The sequence below is a fragment of the Amblyomma americanum genome, chromosome 8 (genome assembly GCF_052857255.1).
Source record: "Amblyomma americanum isolate KBUSLIRL-KWMA chromosome 8, ASM5285725v1, whole genome shotgun sequence".
NCBI classification, from domain to species: Eukaryota; Metazoa; Arthropoda; class Arachnida; order Ixodida; family Ixodidae; genus Amblyomma; species Amblyomma americanum.
This window is the reverse complement of record NC_135504.1, coordinates 36,098,515-36,117,588: the sequence shown is the minus strand read 5'-3', so window position 1 is coordinate 36,117,588 and position 19,074 is coordinate 36,098,515. Positions and strand designations below refer to the sequence as shown.

Here is a 19,074-nt window from a genome sequence, read left to right as displayed (position 1 = left end):
CGGCTGTTCAGACTTCTAAACGTGAGCGCATTCGTCTTAATTTTACTCTTTCTAACCCACAGTCTTTCGGAGGAACACTGATTATACTGCTAAGTTCGACTGAGCAGGACTACAAGTTAAAATCAATCATTCTCCTGTGCTTCTTAGGCTTCGATGCCTGTTGGCTTCTTAGAAAAAGGAGAAATCGCCACTCATGCCTTGAGCTGTGTGTTAGTCCGTGTCCTTCAGCGCCGCATTTTAGACGCTAATAAGTACCATCTGAGTCAAGGATTTTGCATGAAATATTTGTTCGCTGAAGCAAACACTAAATCTCGGAACATAAATTCGCCTTAGCTGCAAATTCACGTCGTAACTACTGGTGCTACCAAAAAATGTTCCTTAATGGCTAGTGAATGCGAATTAGCAGTTTCGTACTAATTTTCTCAGAATATATAGCTCTTTCTTGTATCACCTCATGAGGGATGCTGCGTAGCGACAAGCTCGGATGAGGGCGTTCCCCGACAGCCCGGCTTCCTGCCCCGTGATATTTCACATCCCGAACCACATCAGGAGCTACGCTCAAGGCTAACGACGATGTAACGTCTTGTTCGGAGAACGTGCTCACCATATATAGCGCTGGTACGAAAATAGACTCCAAAGCTGGCTCCCATTCGGTCGAATCCCATGTAGAAAGGGTGGCTGCCATGGAAAAGGTACCTGGTGTCGTTCTGCGACAGAGTTGCAAAATGCACGCAATGTCATCGTGCATACTAATAAAAAAATGTGGCTGGCTCGACAGGCGTTGCGCTCCCTTACAAAATTTTTTTAAGACAGTCTATAGACTTTGCATAGACTTCTGTCTACAAAGTATATCGACTCTCTAAAGAGAAATCCTACGGAAAAGTCTATAGGCAATACAAATGGTTTAGACAGTTTAAGACAATCTGTAGATATATGGCCATACACATTTAGTAACCTTTTATATATACAGTATATACACTATGATTAGACAAAATGAAATATCTATAGAAAGGCTATAAAGTCTATAAGAAGTCTATAGACTGCCTATAGACCATTTTATAAGTGTGGAAGCCTTTCGACCTAAGAGCTGCGAGAGTAGCCGATATCAGCTGTGAGGAATGTATCTCAGTCGGCATCTCGAGCACTGCGAGTAGAATACTTTATTAGAAGTTGTACACAAAAGTGTACTAGTGTCACCTGCGCATACAACATACTGTGGTGACAGCATTAGGCTGCATGGTCAATAGGTTCAATACGCTTAAGCCTATCAACCACGCCGAGTGATGATCCGCCCATTCTCCGAGACAATGCTGGCTGAAACGTGTGATTGATAAACAGCGCCTCTGGCGTGCGCTTCAAGGCATAGCTGATCCAGAAAAGCCTACAAATAGGGTTGTTGTTCTTTCTCATCTTTTTTTTTCTGTTAAAGGGACACTCAGGGGAACACCATTCACTTATGTTCTTAGTTAAAATTGATTCTCTGACGCTTCCTTGGTAAGTTAACCTCTGCAAGGCAGCAACAAAGGAGACATTATTCGCCGGGAACATTCACTTTAAAAACTTTCCCTCTGGCTCGATTCAAACACATGACGTCCACATCGAGAAGGACTGTTTGCCGTCGTTTTTTAGTGAATGGCACATTCGATATAGACGCACGCAGCTCACCTGCGAAATTGGGCGGCACTGGCGACCCCTGTATTACGTTTTTTTGCACTTTTCTAGCTTATAAATGCTCCGTTTTCTGTGACAGTGGTCTCTGTATAAAAACCCTGAAGTCTATTGACTCACGCCAACTACAATTTGTTATCAACGTCCAGTTAAGACAATTAAATAACTTTATACAATTACAGGGGCTTGTTTCATTTTAATATGCCTCCATAGTTGATCTATACCCCGACATCATCATTACCATGATCAATCCATACCCCATAAAGCAATCTTTCTCTTCTGAGCTCTTTGATGTCGTGCCGCTTTCGCCATTCAGGTGAATACATCAGCGCAACTAAGGACAAAGTTATGCTCAGTACAGAAACGTTGCAATGCACCACTCATGGTGCACTGCACACCACCAAATATCGAGGACTACACAGTCAGCACTGCTGAAGCTCTGGGTTTTAGGGATAGTGCAGGCAAAGTTCACACATGAGCAGTGACGAAAAGTAAAGCAAGGATAAACTACTGGCAGCGAGAAAGTAATCCACCCCACGAGAAAGTAACGCAAGAAACACGAAGCATAAAAAGCAGACACACACCAGAGGTGCGCTGTTCTTTACCCGTCGTTTTTTGTAGCGATAGCTACATTACGGTAGCATTTCGAGCCTTCATCGTGGCTGCACCGCCACGCTGTCACGTGGTTGGTCACGTGGTGAGGAGCAGCTGCCGGCGGCGCGGCGCCGTGGCTGATCACGTGGTTCGTCACGTGATTGGTCACGTGACCAAGCTCCACTCGGCCAGCCAGCTGTAGCTATCGCGTCACTCCAGGTTTAACCAAAGCGAAACCGCCGCCAATTTTTTTTTGGTGCTACACTTTCATGCGATGGATCACAGATACCGACTTCCCCAAGTTTCCACCCATATCCCAGCTGAAAAAGAGTTTTATGGTGCAATAACCTCATACAGGCAGCCTTATGCAAATGTCACACAATTAGTACGATTTTGTGAGACATTTGGATGACAAATGTAGGATTTTGCACAAATGAACATCATTCGTACATTTCAATGAAAATTGTATGACATTTCAATCAAAAACCGTATGTGGTTATTGCTTCATACAAATTTTTTCAGTAGGTATGTCAGTGTAAAATGCCGGAAATTTTGCACGAACCGTCATAGAAAATGAACCAATAGTTTAGAACATAAGATAGGGTCCCCGTCAGGGACCCTTGAGGTTCAAATAAATAAATAAAATCAGTCTAGAATGGCAAAACACAGAGTAGGACTGAATTTTTTTTTCAAGTACGAATACACAGGTCCGAATAATCAGACTTATAGATATAAGCTAATTCTAGGCGTACATTTACAGGGTAAGGTCGCTCGACTTCTCGTCCAGCCAGCAGCCAGATTGCAAGGGGGTGACGATAAAAATCCTTCCATCCATCCTCGACAAAATGGCCGTAGGTAAAGCCCGAATTTGGATTCCGGGTTTTCGTAACCGATATGATCGAGCATCTCTGGCTTTTCTCCACTTCTGAAGAAGAGGAGGAGGAGGATGGCACTTATTGTCGGCATAGATTTAGAATGCAAAAATAGGTCACAATGGGTGAAATCCTTCGTCCAGGATTTCATCGAAGGCTGCAGCAACCTTGATCCTTGCATTACGTTCCGCTGATCCTCAATGCAAGACCTGCTCCCATTGCTCCTTAGTGGATTAGTTAATCCTAGCAACTGCCACGAGGCAGTTCCCGGAAACGAGGCGGCAAACGCCCTGGCTCGAGATCTCTACTTCCGAGCCGCGGCAGGACCGCCCGATAGCAAGGAACTGGACGAGAGACTGATAAATTACACAGAAATAGTGGAAAATTACAAACTAAACAGGAGACTCTTTCCTCCCCCGGACAAAGAGCTCACTAACACAGAGGCTACGGCATGGAGGAGACTACAGGCAAAAAATTTCATGCACCCAGTGTGGGCATCACATGTCTTAAAAGATGAGGATATTGATGATAAGTGTAGGAAGTGTGGAGAGAGGGTGACCCTCGACCATGTGATTTGAGAATGTGCGGATTCTCCAGGGTTCCGAGAGAACATAGACAGTAGAGAGGCCTGGGAAACCCTTCTGCAAAGCACGGACCCCGTCGTGCAGAAGAAAGCGGTTCATCTGGCGATAGCTGCCGCGAGGAGTCAGAAGCTCCTTGCCTGTCTCTAGTCGCGGAGGTCCCGGCCCCTGCCCCTCCGCCTGCGTGCCGGAGGTAGGGAGTAGGGGGCCTCCATTCTGATGGCAAATAAAGGTTTATCATCATCATCATGCGTCATTTTGTTAACATTTCCGTACCATGTGGTAAGTGTAGGGTATTTCGTCATACAATGGGTGCTTACTGCTGTACAGTGTAGGGTGGATTTTATGCGACACCTTTTAGAGCGTCACCAGTGACACTCGTTTCATCTTCCCCAGTGGAGGGAATCACAAAGTGAACATCATCATCATCATCAGCCTGACTACGCCCACTGCAGGGCACAGACCTCTCCCATGTCTCTCCAATTGAGCTTGTCCTTTGTCAGCTGCGCCCACCCCTACATGCCTGCAAACTTCCTAATCTCATCCGCTTACCTAACCTTCTGCCGCCCCGTGCTACGCTTGCCTTCTCTTTGAATCCAGTCCATTACCCTTAAGGACCCTGCCCAAACCCATTTCCTAATGGCAAGCGCTCTGGGATTTTCCGTCCCTTTCTCACTTTGTGATTATCAAGAACCATCTCACTGACCTCTCTCTACCATGGGCTCCAGTGGAGGGAAATAAGTTTCTATGAGAATTTTTCACTGTATAGTGAGAAAAAAAGATTGATTGATTGATTGATTGATTGATTGATTGATTGATTGATTGATTGATTGATTGATTGATTGATTGATTGATTCATTGATTGATCTAGTGCGGTCACGTGCTGTAAAGTACCAGAGCGAGGAGGTCCCTGTTGAAGGCCGCATGCGGCTGTGTGATATCCCGCAGCAGCCGTCCTCTGCCCTCGCCAAAGCCGTACAGATGCATGGTGGGCACCAGTGTCACCAGCTGCACCAGCCGGGGTGTGTACACCAGCCGAGCGATGTCCGTCTCGAAGCTGCAAGGACGGCCACCACACCGTGCTTATCTACAGGCACAAGCAATATGAATGGGAGCAGTGAGTTCCCAATGAACAACTAAATTTTTATAAACCTGTGCTGCTGCAAACATTAAATGCATCAAAGAGCTCAAGCATCCGGAAGAAAGTGGTTAAATGACACTGACGAACACACATTCCAATATCCTTAAAAGAACTCGGTTGTTTCGCATTCTGCTACTCTGCTCAGGTTCGACTCTGCTCGGGGAACTACATCAACACAGAATTTTCCGCATTAATTAGAAACATGTGTTAGAATTATGCTTCCTTGTGTATCTGTCAATTAGTGGTTGCCTAAGTATTACTGTCATTCGGGCCTTGCATGATTTGTATTTGTTTATAACTGTTCTTCTGAACTTTTTCTTGTTTTGTTCATTCCCACCCTGTAACAACCCGAAAGGGCTTACAGTATTGTAAACAAAAGATTAGCCGCGGTTTAACTTCCGCTGAACCTGATTAGAGAGCGAAAGCTGTGTTGTGTCGGGCAACTAGACGCGACTTGGCGTCAGTAACGTTGAGTGCGTTCCGCACACTGGATAGGCAGCGCGCCCACCCTGCAACCCTGGCAGGTGGCAGTTAAATTAATGGTTGATCGCGAGAGGCTGGTAACCCAATGAACGCTGCGGCCTATTCTACCGCCCTCTACCGGCGAATCGAAAGGCCAAAGGTCAAGTGGTGCGATATCACGGTAGACCACATATGGTAAGGCCTATAGCCACACTTGACCTCTGCCTCATTTGAACGTCAGCTGGCAACGCACGACGAAATCGGCTTTACCTAGCGCAGTGAAGATTTCGCTTCAATAAACTTGTCGATGTCACTTCGTGACAACAGCTCGAGGCTCACTGCAATAACTTGGGCGGGCACAGTCATCACAGGGTGCACATGTGCCTACAGCTGAGCCCGTACCACTCGCGCACGCCCTGGACGTGAGCGGTATTGTGCTACAGATGAACGAAGTGCGCAAAACATTCGACGAACCACATACACAGGAGAAACACAAGGACTGGCGCAAGGACTGTTGCGCCAGTCCATGTTTCTCCCGTGTATGTGGTTCGTCGAATGTTTTGCGCACTTAGTTCATCTGTATCACCATGCACCAACTAGGCCCAATAGAAGTGTTATTGTGGTAATACGTGGAAACTGACTACAGGAGATCAAGACCTAGAAGGACATGATGCAAGGCAGGTAGCAAGGCAAAGGGATTCGCCTCACAGTATCTGGCCGTCGCTGCGCCTGTAGACCACCACGTCACCCATCCTTGTGGTGTAGACGCCGAGTGCTTGAGATGCAGGCTCCCGCTTTTCTGGAACGGTGGGTACGTTGGTGCGGTAGATGTCCTCAGGTGACGTCACCTGCACCGGTAGATCGCGTGATTAGTTCACGGTTGAGAGAAGTTGGTCAGATGGTTCTTGACGGTCACACAGTGAACAAGGGAGGAGAAAACCATCAGGATGTTTGCCAACGTTGCGACAAGTGGACTTGTCTTCGTCTGGGTAAAGCGTTCATAATTGGCGGTGTGTTAATAGGCCTTCACTCCCAGGAGGAAGGCCCGTAGGAATACCTCCAAGGACGAGCGAACACCTGCTCGAATTGGTTCAGCGCATTTTCACTCAAAATAAACTAATCACCACAAAGTCAACAAGGGAGCAGAAAGCCTCAGGATGCTTGCCAACGTTGCGACAAGTGGACTTGTCTTCGTATGGGCAAAGCGTTCATAATTGGCGGTGTGTGAATAGGCCTTCACTCCGAGGAGGAAGGCCCGGAGGAATACCTCCCAGGACGAGCGAACACCTGCTTGAATTGGTTCAGCGCCGTTGCACTCAAAATAAACTAATCACCACAAAGTCAACAAGGAAGCAAAAAGCCTCAGGATGCTTGCCAACGTTGCGACAAGTGGACTTGTCTTCGTCTTGGCAAAGCGTTCATCATTGGCGGAGTGTAAATTGGGCCATCCCTCCGAGGGTGCAGGCCTGGCGAGGGGGAGGTCTTCCTCCGGGCCTTCCTCCTCGGAGTGAAGGCCCTATTCACACACCGCCAATGATGAACGCTTTGCCTCACTCATGATGAACGCAGGGCCTTCACTCCGAGGAGGAAAACCCGGAGGAAGACCTCCCCCTCGCCAGGTCTCCACCCTCGGAGGGATTGCCCAATTTAAACCCCGCCAATGGTGAACGCTTTGCCCACACGAAGACAAGACCACTTGTCGCAACGTTGGCAAGCATCCTGAGGCTTTCCCCTTCCTTGTGCACTTTGTGGTGATTAGTTTATTTTGACTGCAAGGGCGCTGAACCAATTCGAGCATGTGTTCGCGCGTCCTGTTTTGCCATTGAGGCGCTTTGACGAGCCGGTTGGTTCCCGATTGCTTCGCACGGAAAATAAAACAGCGTGAACTGATAACACACGCGTTCAATAGCAAAGAAAGTTTACTGACTCAGGCAGCGTTATATGTGGAAGATACTAAATGAAGAGCACGTAGCGACCTAACATCCGTCTACAATCTCTTTTGACAATGCAGATTGTCGAAAAGGAAAATATATCTTTTTTTCATGAACGTTATTTCCTAGTTACTACACATAAGAACCAGACTGAGTTGCATCTACAATATCGCTGACCATAGTAGCCAACGAGACCACAGCTATGCCTTTCAGGAACCAATATTAGGTACGACAATGTATCTAAAATCATGGTCGAAAGCTCGAACGAAACCTTGCCCGGTTCTAGGTCGTGCACTGCAGACGTGCTAGACAGCGCAAGACGTGTCGAGCAAAACAAACCGCATAAAAAGTAGCCGAGGAGAAAAGCAGCTAGTGCGAGCACTAAACGGGCATCGACCACACTAGCGAATAAGCCCTTCCTGATGCACTTCGTCGATAACGAGTTTTACCCAGTGTCGAACATAAGTGATGAATCAGGTGACTTCGGTTGTAGCGAAAGTAAAGGGGGGGGCACGACTGGTCACGGAAATCAAAGTAATATTAGCACGAAAAAGAGGAATAAAATTGGTTGCAACAGAAATAAAAACATACAATCACTGAAAGTTAAGATAGTTCGAAGTAAATAACATCGACACAAATTTAAAAGGCAAGGTAGAGCTAACTACTGCTTTGATCCGAAGGAGATGCCAATAAAATCCATCCATTCATTCCCCGTCGAGATTGTTCCTGCATTTAGAGATTGCGGTACATTTGAGATATCGCATGCTTTACGCTGACTGGAAAAGTTCCGCTTCTATGGTGAAAATAAATACGTTCTGAGCCTATAAACATTTCAAAAGAGGCGCAAAATTTCTGTTCTCTTTTCAGGTGGACCGTCATAAGCGTACATCAGCCGCTTTTAAGACCTATTTAGAATGTCACTACGAGCTTAGCTCAGAGAAATTAAAGCTTAAAACATCGCCACAACAAGTGAAAAACGATTTGACAGTAAGGTACGGGAAAGTAACAAGAATTCACTTGTGTGCCACAACGCAGAGCGAACAAGCAGTGCAGTGAAGGGAACCAAAGACAACTCGCAAGAAGACATTTCTGTTCCGGGGATTACCTCGCCTCTTCTCAATAAAAACTCAATACTCTATAAATATATTTAAAATGTCGTTATCAAATGCATCACCATTAGCCTGACTACGTCCACTGCAGGACAAGGGGTCCTCCACTTCTCTCCGATTAACCCTGTCCTCTTACAGGAGCGGCCACCTTAGCCTTGAAAACTTCTTAATCTCCTTCGTGCACCTGACACTGAAACCCTTCCACGTTTGCGAGCTCTTAGAATCCTCTCATTGCCGTAAAAAACTGTACCTTTTCTTCCATGCACATTAAATACCTTCTCTGTGCACATTTATTCTTTTCGATTAGAGCGGAGCTTAAACCCTCACTCATGATTAGCGTAACCAGCTGCGGTTACAGTGACAAAAGGGTCGTAACAAAGCGATTTAGCCGGATCCTCCACTCGAATATGACGAGGTTTTCAGGGGAGAGATTTTCGAGGAAAGTTTTGCACGACGGGCGTCTCACCGTTAGCCGGGCGATCTGCGAGGTGTGCAGGGCTGCCCTGACGTTGATCTGGGACGCGTCCTCCGGGAGCCCTGAGGGCCGCACCCGGGTCATGTGCGACAGTGACACGCCGCTGGGCGAGTCCTTCCAGTGGGTCATCTTCGAGGGCGCCCCAGGTACATGCGCAGAAAGAATAATAGATTACAGCGTTGGTAACTATGAAGAGCGCTTGTAGACAGTAAAGAGCTTAAAGGGTTTTATTCTGGTTCATGGATGCCGTGAAGCTCGTTACGGGGTATAGTTAGTTTGTGTGGTCTAACGTCTCGAAGTTGTGTAATGACTCAGGGTCCCTATAGTAGATCAACTGAGGTTCTTTAACATGCACTGTAATCGTACAGCGGTATCCTACAGATTGCCCAATCCATACATATTGCTTCGCGCCCACACCTGGTGTCCATATTTATTCACTGGATTCGGGCTAACAGTAATATTAACAACATCGCAGCTAATGCTCTTTCCCATGCGATGGACGTACCTAGACCCCTTTGTTCCTCCCTCCCGACAAATCCGCCACTAGCCAGTCTACTGTCAGTCTACTCTATAAGTATATTACTCCTGGCATATAGTGCTTCTTCGCAATTTATATATATTGCCCACCATGATAGGTGGCAGTTAAATTAATGATTAGTCGCAAGAGGCTGCTCGCGAAGAGCAACCTTGGTCGCACAAGCCCCACCGGTGGCAGCACCTGCCATCGCAGGGCAGTGGCGTATTGCTTAAGCGCTGCACGACAGCGCCAGTAGTGGTATTGAGGACTCCCAGGGATCTATTAACTTAAAGTAGAGAATGTCCGATTCCTCATATATGGGCACTAACCCATTATCGCTATCCGAACAACTTCCATCTATGTGCAATGGATCCGAACACCAATCGAAGTTAAGATCGAAGTTCTAGTGCAACTAATTCACATTTAGTCTAACTACGCAAATCGACCATCCGTTTTTGTTTTACTTTTCAGGCTTACAGAAGCTGCGTTTCCATTCAAAGTGGCCTCTTCGTCCAGTAGGCGCGGTAATCTATGAATGTAGCAGCACTTGCATCTGCCCTCAGTTTCCCTTTAATGTGCATTGTGTATTATACAATTAGTGCATATATAAGTATAAACCATACACAGTATTGCACTGGGCACATGTATTGTTTGCTTTGAATGGTTTATAATTCAAGCTAAAATGCTTGTACTTCGGATGTCGCTTATTAACTTATTTACGCCGCGCTGCTTGTCAACTGCACTGAAACCTTCCATATGAGCCGCTCATATAGAATTATGCGAATATGGAGGCAGTATATAGAATGATATACAGAATTTATACGTCTTCCATACGCTTTCCGTATGGTGTCTATAAACATTCTGTTTCGCTTCTATACGAATTCCACACAGTGTAAAATTTGACTTTGGGCTAGGTGGTTCATACTTGAGACGTTACGGTGGAGCGCAAAAGAAAACGGCTCAGAACACAGGAGAACACAGCAGGACAGCACCCGTCCTGTGTTTCTGCGTTCCCGTTGCGCTGCCTTCTAATGTTTCATAGTGTGCAAGAAGTCACATGGTATCCGTATGCATCTATATGTGCCGTCCATATAGTTCATATCGACTCTTTGTTCTTCATATAGACTCCGTCGGATTCATATGGAAAACATACGGAGTTAAGGAATTCATCACATGGAAAGTTTCCGTGTCTACCTTGTACCCAACGTAGCCGGTCGGGAAGTAACAGGCAGGCCCGCCCTCGTTGCTAGCGTTTTGGAGGTAGCAGCATCCACGCCATTCGCACGAAGCACGGCTCAGCCCGGGGTCGGGGTGGCAGTCAAATCGCGCCGCCGCGTCCACGCTGGTGCAAGCCCTCGAGTGGGAGTTACAGGGTCGTGGCCCGATGGCGCCACTGTCGGGGTCCAAATGGGAACTGCGACGAACAAGGAAGGAGTCACGGCAGTGGTATTGATATTTGTGAGCTGCAACTTTTCAAAGATGCGCGTGGCTTATCAGAAGCGCCGTATCGGTGGGCAACGGATTAACATTGATTACCTGTGGTTGAACTTTAAATGTATTTATTGATTCCTCGTACATGTGAGAGGAGGCAGGGACTAAAGGTCACATGAAAGCCTGAGAGAGATTCGCCACCGTCAAATCTCAAATTTTAAACATGTATCAGTAACAGCTTGTAATTACAATTACTATTAATATAAAAACATATGATACATACAGTGATACACGGTTAGAATCGCTTCACGGATATAAGAATTACGCACGAAAATTTCAGTCGAAATAATCATACATTTTCACGCAAAACATTCCCATCCTCTTGGAGCAATGTGAAGAAAACTGATGGAATATACATAAGCAATTCCTATAAATTATGAAAGGAAGGTACAGAAATTGATGCACACATTAAAGACCACATATAATGAAAACATCGGCACATTCTGGTGATGTAGTGAGAGGAACACTGAAAGTCATGTTCTGAATTGCCTGAAATCGCGCATAGGATGAATGATGTAAGAAATAAAACGCTCTCAGTAGCTAATGGGTTCGAAAATGCAAGTTTTGCCGCATTAGCATGTGCTTTATCTGCTTTTTTAATTGTGTGCTTAGACCAGCTAAAATTCACTAATTCAACCGCTTTATTCAGTATTTCGATTCCTTGAAAATGAGGCGTTTGTTTTCCGTAATTTGTTTGTATCTTGGGCCTACATCTCGGGCGTTCTACATGGATATCCTGTAATATGACACAGGACAGAAATGTTCCACATTTATCCTTCTTCTGAATGCTGCCATTCAGTACCACCAACTCGTGTTTGACAGCCGAATACCACAGCGAAAAATCAATAGGGTGTCTATCACTGTGTGAGTCACGTCTTCGTCGATGTGGCTAAACTCTTGATAGTTGTGTTTTTATTCAAGATTTAATTTTTTCCTGAACTAATTTTAGCAAGTAGTTTTTATGGATGCGAACGGACAACAGGAACAATGAGTCCAGATAAAAACTACTCGCTAAATCGTATTATGTCAGGCAGAGCAAACTAACCCATTCGTTAAAGTGTTATAACTTTGCTTCTTTCAAATGAGCAAGAAGGCATCAAGTTATTTTTTTTTAAATTGCTGTGCACACTTAAGCTCCGCCTAAAGGGTATGATGCAATAACGTAACGGGTTAGGCTTTCCATTCTGAACAGACACCTTTGAACGCATTTTCCATTTTTATTAATTGTTTCAAACAATTCATTTACCAATTATACACTATTTTTAATTAGCATCATCAAGCATTGGCTTTTCATTCTGAGCATTTTGACACCTTGGAACCCCCTTTTTCCAGTTTTTTTTCATTTTTTTAATCAATCAGTTATAATGATTTCATTAGCTCGTCATAGGCTATCACACATCAATCAGTCATCAATCAATCGAACCAAAAACTAACATAATAGGGATTTTTTTACGCAGCCCTCGATTATTTCCGTCACACGCGGTGCCGATTACGCCGACGGCTTTTCGACCGAACGAGCTTTATAAGCTGTCCCTTAATATTTCGTACTCCATTGCAATATCCTATTGAGTGCAATATCCGGTTGAAACCTGCCTCGTTTGAAGTTTTACTCGTTTTTTTACGTCGTCCCACATGTCGCTTAAGACCTATCACATGCTCTTTTCTATGTCCCCCATGTCGCCTAATGCTGAAGGCTACCTGAGCACATCGCTTTCCTTCCCTAACCTGTACTTGTACAGCTTCATTCACCCTTCCAAATACCGCCCCTTCTGTCCATGGTGCGGCGATAAGCCTACGCTGTTTCACATTTCCTGTAATCGTCCCCAAAAACCAGCTCATCTAAAAACATTACAGACATCATACGAGCAGTGGGAGGCAGCCCTGACCAGCAATGGTCTGGAGGACCAGTGTCGCATCATCAGACTGGTCCAGGCATCCGCCCAAGCCACCGGAGTCCTGAACTGAGGAGTCCGCCTACCTGACTCGTAGAACACTTCAATGAAATAATAAATGTCTTATCTCTCTCTCTCTCTCTCTCTCTCTCTCTCTCTCGCTTTTGGATAGCACGTGAACCCAGGAGGTTCCGGTCACTACGTACGGCAACGCTGTGTAGTCCGGAAAAAGTCCCTCTCTGTTAGAAGATGCCATTTCCCTGCATGGTTTGCCTATTTTAGTCAGACTTTATCAAGCTTCTATCTAATTTTCGTTTTCACCCCTCTTCGTCATTAGCTGAAGCGACACCACGCCAGCGTTATCACTGGGCTTGACCCTGTGGCGAAAAGCGAACGGCAGGAACGGCCTCGCGGGAACCACTGGCAAATAGAAGTAAAAATTTAAATATATCATGTTGGGAAGAGCGCTAACGCAGGGCTTGTATTCACAATGTTTTTCGTTTCGGGTGCGCACAAGTTCAGCCGATAGACAGCTTTTGGTGCGGCAGCAACAGGCGACCGAATGGAACAAAGCTCACCCCTCAATATTCAGCCAAAGAATCACGCTGACGACCAGTGCGGTCACCAAGATGCACACATGCGCTTCGACCGGGATGGCCCGCACGTAGTCGCCAAGGCGGGGCTTACGGGGCTCGTAGTGAAGGCGGTGATCTGCGGTCACACACGAAACCCTTTTGATACACTGCCTCGAGCAAGCCTGGTTCAGGCCTTGAATATGTATGTTCTTGAATAAGTAGCAGGAGCTGATAATACGAAAGACGGCGCTATCTTCATCATCATTACCATCGCCATCAGCCTGACAAGAGCCTCTCCCATATCTGTCCAATTAACCCCGCCCCGCATCAGCTGCGGCCAGCTTATCCTTATGAACTTCTAAACTGCATCCACACACCTGACTCTTTGACGCCCCCTGGTATGTTTGTTTTATCCTGGAATCCACTCCGTTGCCCTAAGTGGTCTCGTGTGCTGTGCGATGTCAGTGCACGTTAAAGATCCCCAGGTGGTCGAAATTATTCCGGAGCCCTCCACTACGGGACCTCCTTCTTCCCTTCTTCTTTCACTTCCTCCCTTGTCCCTTTCCTTACGGCGCGGTTCAGGTGTCCAACGATATAAGACAGATACTGCGCCATTTCCTTTCCCCAAAAACAAATTATTATTATTGCCCTAAGTGGTCACCGACCATCTGCTTTCCGCATTTCATGCTCTGACAGTGGTAACTCTTCTTGGTTGGTTTATGGTTTACGCTGGTTTAACGTCCCAAAGCGACTCAGGCTATGAGGGACGGCGTAGTGAAGGTCTCCTGAAGTTTCTACCACCTGGGGTTCTTTAACGTGCACTGACATCGCACAGCACACTGGCCTCTAGAATTTCGCCGCCGCGGCAGGGATCGAACCCGCGTCTTCCGGGTCGGTAGCCGAGCGCCATAACCACTGGGCCACCGCGGCAGCCATTAATGGTAAAAAAGTTAATTATTCAATATTAGTTAACCAGTCTACTTGCCAGCACGTGCTAGATGTATTCTGGTGCGCTACACCGCTAATAATGCTATGCAGGAAAAAAACGCTAGTCTAACTAACAAAACCTTTTTTTTAATTACGGAACACCTTGGGGTAAATTACCCGGTATATACTGGGACGTATATATGGATGCCTGGAGGTATACCCATATAGTATTTGTTGAGTCCGCCATGCAGAAGACGACGAAGACTATGGTCACGCACTATTTTATGCACATTGAGTCATTGTCCCGTCTTCGATCTCCAAGTTAAAGCGGCTCTGAAACACATTCTGAGGAAAGCACATCAATTCGCTTAATCACTGCATTATGTTGTCATGAACACCTGAGCCAAATAATACACTTCTACAAGCAGCAGAGAACCCACAATCACTCGCGAAAGTTGGCGAGCCCTTCCTGGCGACTTTTTCATGCTCGCACCCTCCTCCGTCGCTCGCATCTACGTATACATGTTGAGAGATGGCCATTGGTTGCATTCTTTGAGGCGTCAGGCAGCTACCGTGGCCGCGGCCAATAAGCCGCGTAGCTCCGGCGGGTCAGGCGGAAAGGAGCGCCGACCTTCCTATGTGCAAAAAGTTACGAGGAGAGGGAAAGGCGCGAAGACGCTGAAATTCAGATTTTGACTGCAGATAACTCTGTTTCTCCAAAGCGCATTAAAAAATTCTTCCTGGGCAATACTCGTGAAGCGGCGTGCTTTAACATTCCAGGCATACCGCAACTTTATTAGAGCCCCTTTCAGAGCCCCTTTAACAGGACCTCTGTCCTTGCGTCTTCCAATCTATCAGCCTACATACTATTAATACTCCTTTTCCCGCCAAACCTTTCCGGTATCCAGCAATTAACCGCCTGTGTCTTGGCCACTCCACCGCAGTGTTTATGTGCCAGCATTGTTTGAGGCCGCCAACAACAACATGTCCTTCATGAGCGCGCGCACCGAGCAGCTGACGCAAAATAGTCTTCTAAAACGACGTCAACTTTTAATCTCCGCGTGTTAAAACCCGTGTCGACAACTATACCATGGCAAAGCCGACGTAAACCGGGTAAAACAGATACCAATCATTCATCATGCTTTGATGTGTCGCAGTAAGACGAGATCCCCGCAAAGCAGTTCGCCTTCCTTTTCCTCAATAACTCGATACACGAGACAGAGAAAAATATTCTTCCCTATGAGTCAAAGATAAAAACAGGGCCGCTTGTAAGTAGCACCACAGTCTTTCCCTCACATTCCGCACAAACACCACAGCGGGGTGATAAGAATGATGGGCGAGTAGTTCTGCGTGTTGTGTGTTGGGCTGCGCCACGCTTGAAAACTAAATTAAATGCATTAGAGTTCTGAGAAACAGCGCACAACTCACAGTGCTTCCTTCTGATGCGGGCCATTCTTCTTCTCTTCTTCTTCTTCTTCACCCCAGGTATATGGCACATACCCAGGCGGGGGGAATGGCCAAGGTGTAGTAGAATAAACAAAGAAGTTTCCATGAAAGATGACAAAATTGTAGCACCAATCGAGAATTTTGAAAAATCAATGAATAAAAACAACAGAACAATTTTGACAGTTAAATAACAGACAGCATTTTGGTGAAAAGAGAAGAGCTCGTAGAACTTTAAAGCAATTAGCACATCAACCTACCAGTTGCAATTATGTAATCGTGGAGAAACCCAGATATTCTTCTTCTTCTTCTTCTCCTCAAGTAATATGGCACATACCCACCTGGGGGGGATTGGCCAAGGTATAGAGTAGAATGCCAATGAAGCATTTGCGCGGGGAAGGAAACGTCAGAAGACTGAATCACGATAAAAAAAAAATTAGAAAAATAAAATGAATTCAAGAGGTATGAGTCATCCGGAATAGAATCAATCTAGCCTTTTTTGGACATGCGAAAGAATTTTGTATATAGCTAACAAGATAATCGATTAGTTGCACTTATGTAATCGTGAAGGTAGCCGCATACACTGCTTACCGGGAATCCCTTGGCGCTCGCACCGAACGATAGAAGAACTGTAAGAGACAGAGGCAGTCCTAGTCTCGAAAGAGGAACCTCCAGATATTGCTTTCTCTGAACCGCGAACCGCCGGCAAGAGAGGAGAAAATTATCGATTGATTCAACTTGCCCACATGATACACAAAGGTTTGTCGCAGCGAACCCGCACCTGCATAAGTACAAGTTTAAGTGAGGGATTCTACATCGCAGGAGCGTCATGGACACTTCACAAAGCCTTGACTTACACCACCGGATATTCCATGGGTACTTTAGGTGTTGAAAGTCCACGGTATTGAGCAACGGATCACTCAAAGTGGCTGAAATATGTTGGAACCGCTGTAAACGTGAAGCTGCTAACAAAATGAGGTGAGGGACGGGATATATTACAGGTGCGCTGAGAGCTGAACTTGCCAATAAATCAGCCACCTCGTTAAAATAGACGCCTGAATGCCCAGGTACCCAGACCAAACGGATCTCGCGCACTGTGCTCGGAACAAAAAACCTAAGTGAACGAGTCAAGAAAGATTTTTCCGAATTTTGGAGAGAGACAATAACTGAAAGGCAGTCTGTAAGAATAAGAACCCGTGCGACATGTCTGGGAATTTTGAGAAGAGCCTAACCAATGGCCAAAAACTCTGCGAAGAATATAGGAGTATAATCAGGGATACGAACGGAGTAGCTCCAATCTAGATCCTGCGAATATATGACAATCGCCGCCTTCTCACAGCTGCCGGAGGCATCAGTGGAGAGAACAGTATGATGTGGAAAATTCTGTAGGTGTTCAGAAAGAAGACCATTTAGGGTATGTGCGGGCATATGCTTCGCATGGGACGGGAAAATAAAGTCGTAATAGAAGACGGGATCAGCCTGCGTGTCAGCAACTCGTTGCAAGGAGATCAGATCAACCTGAAGCGGAGCTAACAGATTCTGCGTGAACCTAACTTGCGGAAGCTGATAACGTGGCCAGTGATTAGTCAAAAAAAGGTGTGGTTGGGATACAAAAATTGGAATACTAACGCCTGGGGCCGGGTCAAAAGACTTGAGGAAAGTACGCACTGTTAGAAGTTGGAAGAGGGAATAGAGGTTGGGGATACGGGCTTCCAGATAAAGGACAACGTTGGAAGCTGATTTTGGGAGCCCGAGGCATAGCCGTAGGGCACGCCTTTCCAGTAAGGCTAATGGCTGCAGCTTGTAGTTCGCGCTACCAGAGAACAAGGGGCAACCAAATTCCAGAATCGGTCTCATATAAGCCTTATAGAGCAACAGTAGCGTGTCACGACGCATGCCAAACTTTTTATTGCCAACTCGGGTCAAACGGCCCAGTGCACGTTCCCCTTTAATAACATTATTCTTAATATGGCGTCGCCAGTCCAAATTTTGGTCATAAGTAACACCTAGGTATTTAACCGACTCCACCTGCGGAATTGGAGTGGAGCGGTAGGCTAGCGAGATGCACATAGGAGCGTCGGGTGGAAATACCAGCACGCCACATTTGCTGACATTAAGTGATAAATTAAGTGATAATTCTTCTTCTTCTTCTTCTTCTCCTCAAGTAATATTCTTCTTCTTCTTCTTCTTCTTCTTCTTCTTCTTCTTCTTCTTCTTCTTCTTCTTCTTCTTCTTCTTCTTCTTCTTCTTCTTCTTCTTCTTCTTCTTCTTCTTCTTCTTCTTCTTCTTCTTCTTCTTCTTCTTCTTCTTCTTCTTCTTCTTCTTCTTCACCTCGGTCTTTTTCTTTTCCTTAATGAACAAAGAGAAGGTCAGGTGCCTACAACTTAAGATTAAAACAAATGTATTGAAATTTCGAGCTACATTTACTTTATGTTTCCACATTTCTTATCATTTGTTTTTAGATTTATTTCTTTTTGTTTATGCGCTGAGCTAATGGCGCAGCATCGAATGGCCAACGTTAGAAAGCGACGTTAAATATATACCAGGTATTTCAGGGAAGACTAAGTAATTTTTAAAAATAGGTTTTTTTGGGTTAAAAATATGGCTTTTGCGGCGTAGTATTACCACTGTTGTAACACAACAGAAAATTGTTGAATTGTTTTGAGTAGTAATCTGCTTAACTAATTTTTAATAATCAACTTTTTAACTACTAAAGTTAGCGCCTAGTTGCAATTAGATATTTGTAGCCGGTCGCTATTAATAGCCATATCAGTTTTTAGGATTATCCCCGGCGGTGTGGCTCAACAAAATTTGGCTACATCGTGCCGAAATACATGCGCCTACGAAAAGCATGCAGGCAAAGCAACTTTTCCAGTGCATGCAACTAGTCAAAAAAGCGAAATTTTGGCGAACCACTCCCCGCCGCGGTGGCTCAGTGGTTAGGGCGCTCGACTACTGATCCGGAGTTCCCGGGTTCGAACCCGACCGCGGCGGCTGCGTTTTTATGGAGGAAAAACGCTAAGGCGCCCGTGTGCTGTGCGATGTCAGTGCACGTTAAAGATCCCCAGGTGGTCGAAATTATTCCGGAGCCCTCCACTACGGACCTATTTGTTCCTCTCTTCTTTCACTCCCTCCTTTATCCCTTCCCTTACGGCGCGGTTCAGGTGTCCAACGATATATGAGACAGATACTGCGCCATTTCCTTTCCACCAAAAACCAATTATTATTATTATTGGCGAACCACAGCTGCAACGGTAACCGCGTTTTGTGTATTATAAAATCTATTATGGCTATTACTAAAGACTAGCTGCAAATCTCTAATTGAAACTAGGCGCCTAGCTCTAATAGGGAAAAATTTAATTATGAAAAATTATTAAAAAGCTCGGTAGACACGTC

The 19,074-nt window shown here is 45.7% G+C and overlaps 1 protein-coding gene across 1 annotated transcript in view; it reads right to left on the bottom strand.

Annotated features, from left to right (window-relative positions):
• The window catches only part of LOC144102306 (lysosomal alpha-glucosidase-like), a 43,232-nt gene extending 27,544 nt beyond the window's left edge, over positions 1-15,688 (bottom strand). Inside the window, exons 1-7 of the mRNA XM_077635610.1 lie at positions 15,664-15,688; positions 13,312-13,444; positions 10,545-10,764; positions 8,825-8,962; positions 6,027-6,166; positions 4,610-4,772; positions 605-707 (exon numbers count right to left, since the gene is read on the bottom strand). Of these exons, the coding sequence (XP_077491736.1) occupies positions 605-707; positions 4,610-4,772; positions 6,027-6,166; positions 8,825-8,962; positions 10,545-10,764; positions 13,312-13,444; positions 15,664-15,688 (922 nt within the window). The remainder of the gene's footprint in view (positions 1-604; positions 708-4,609; positions 4,773-6,026; positions 6,167-8,824; positions 8,963-10,544; positions 10,765-13,311; positions 13,445-15,663) is intronic.
• Between the last annotated feature and the right edge of the window lie 3,386 nt (positions 15,689-19,074).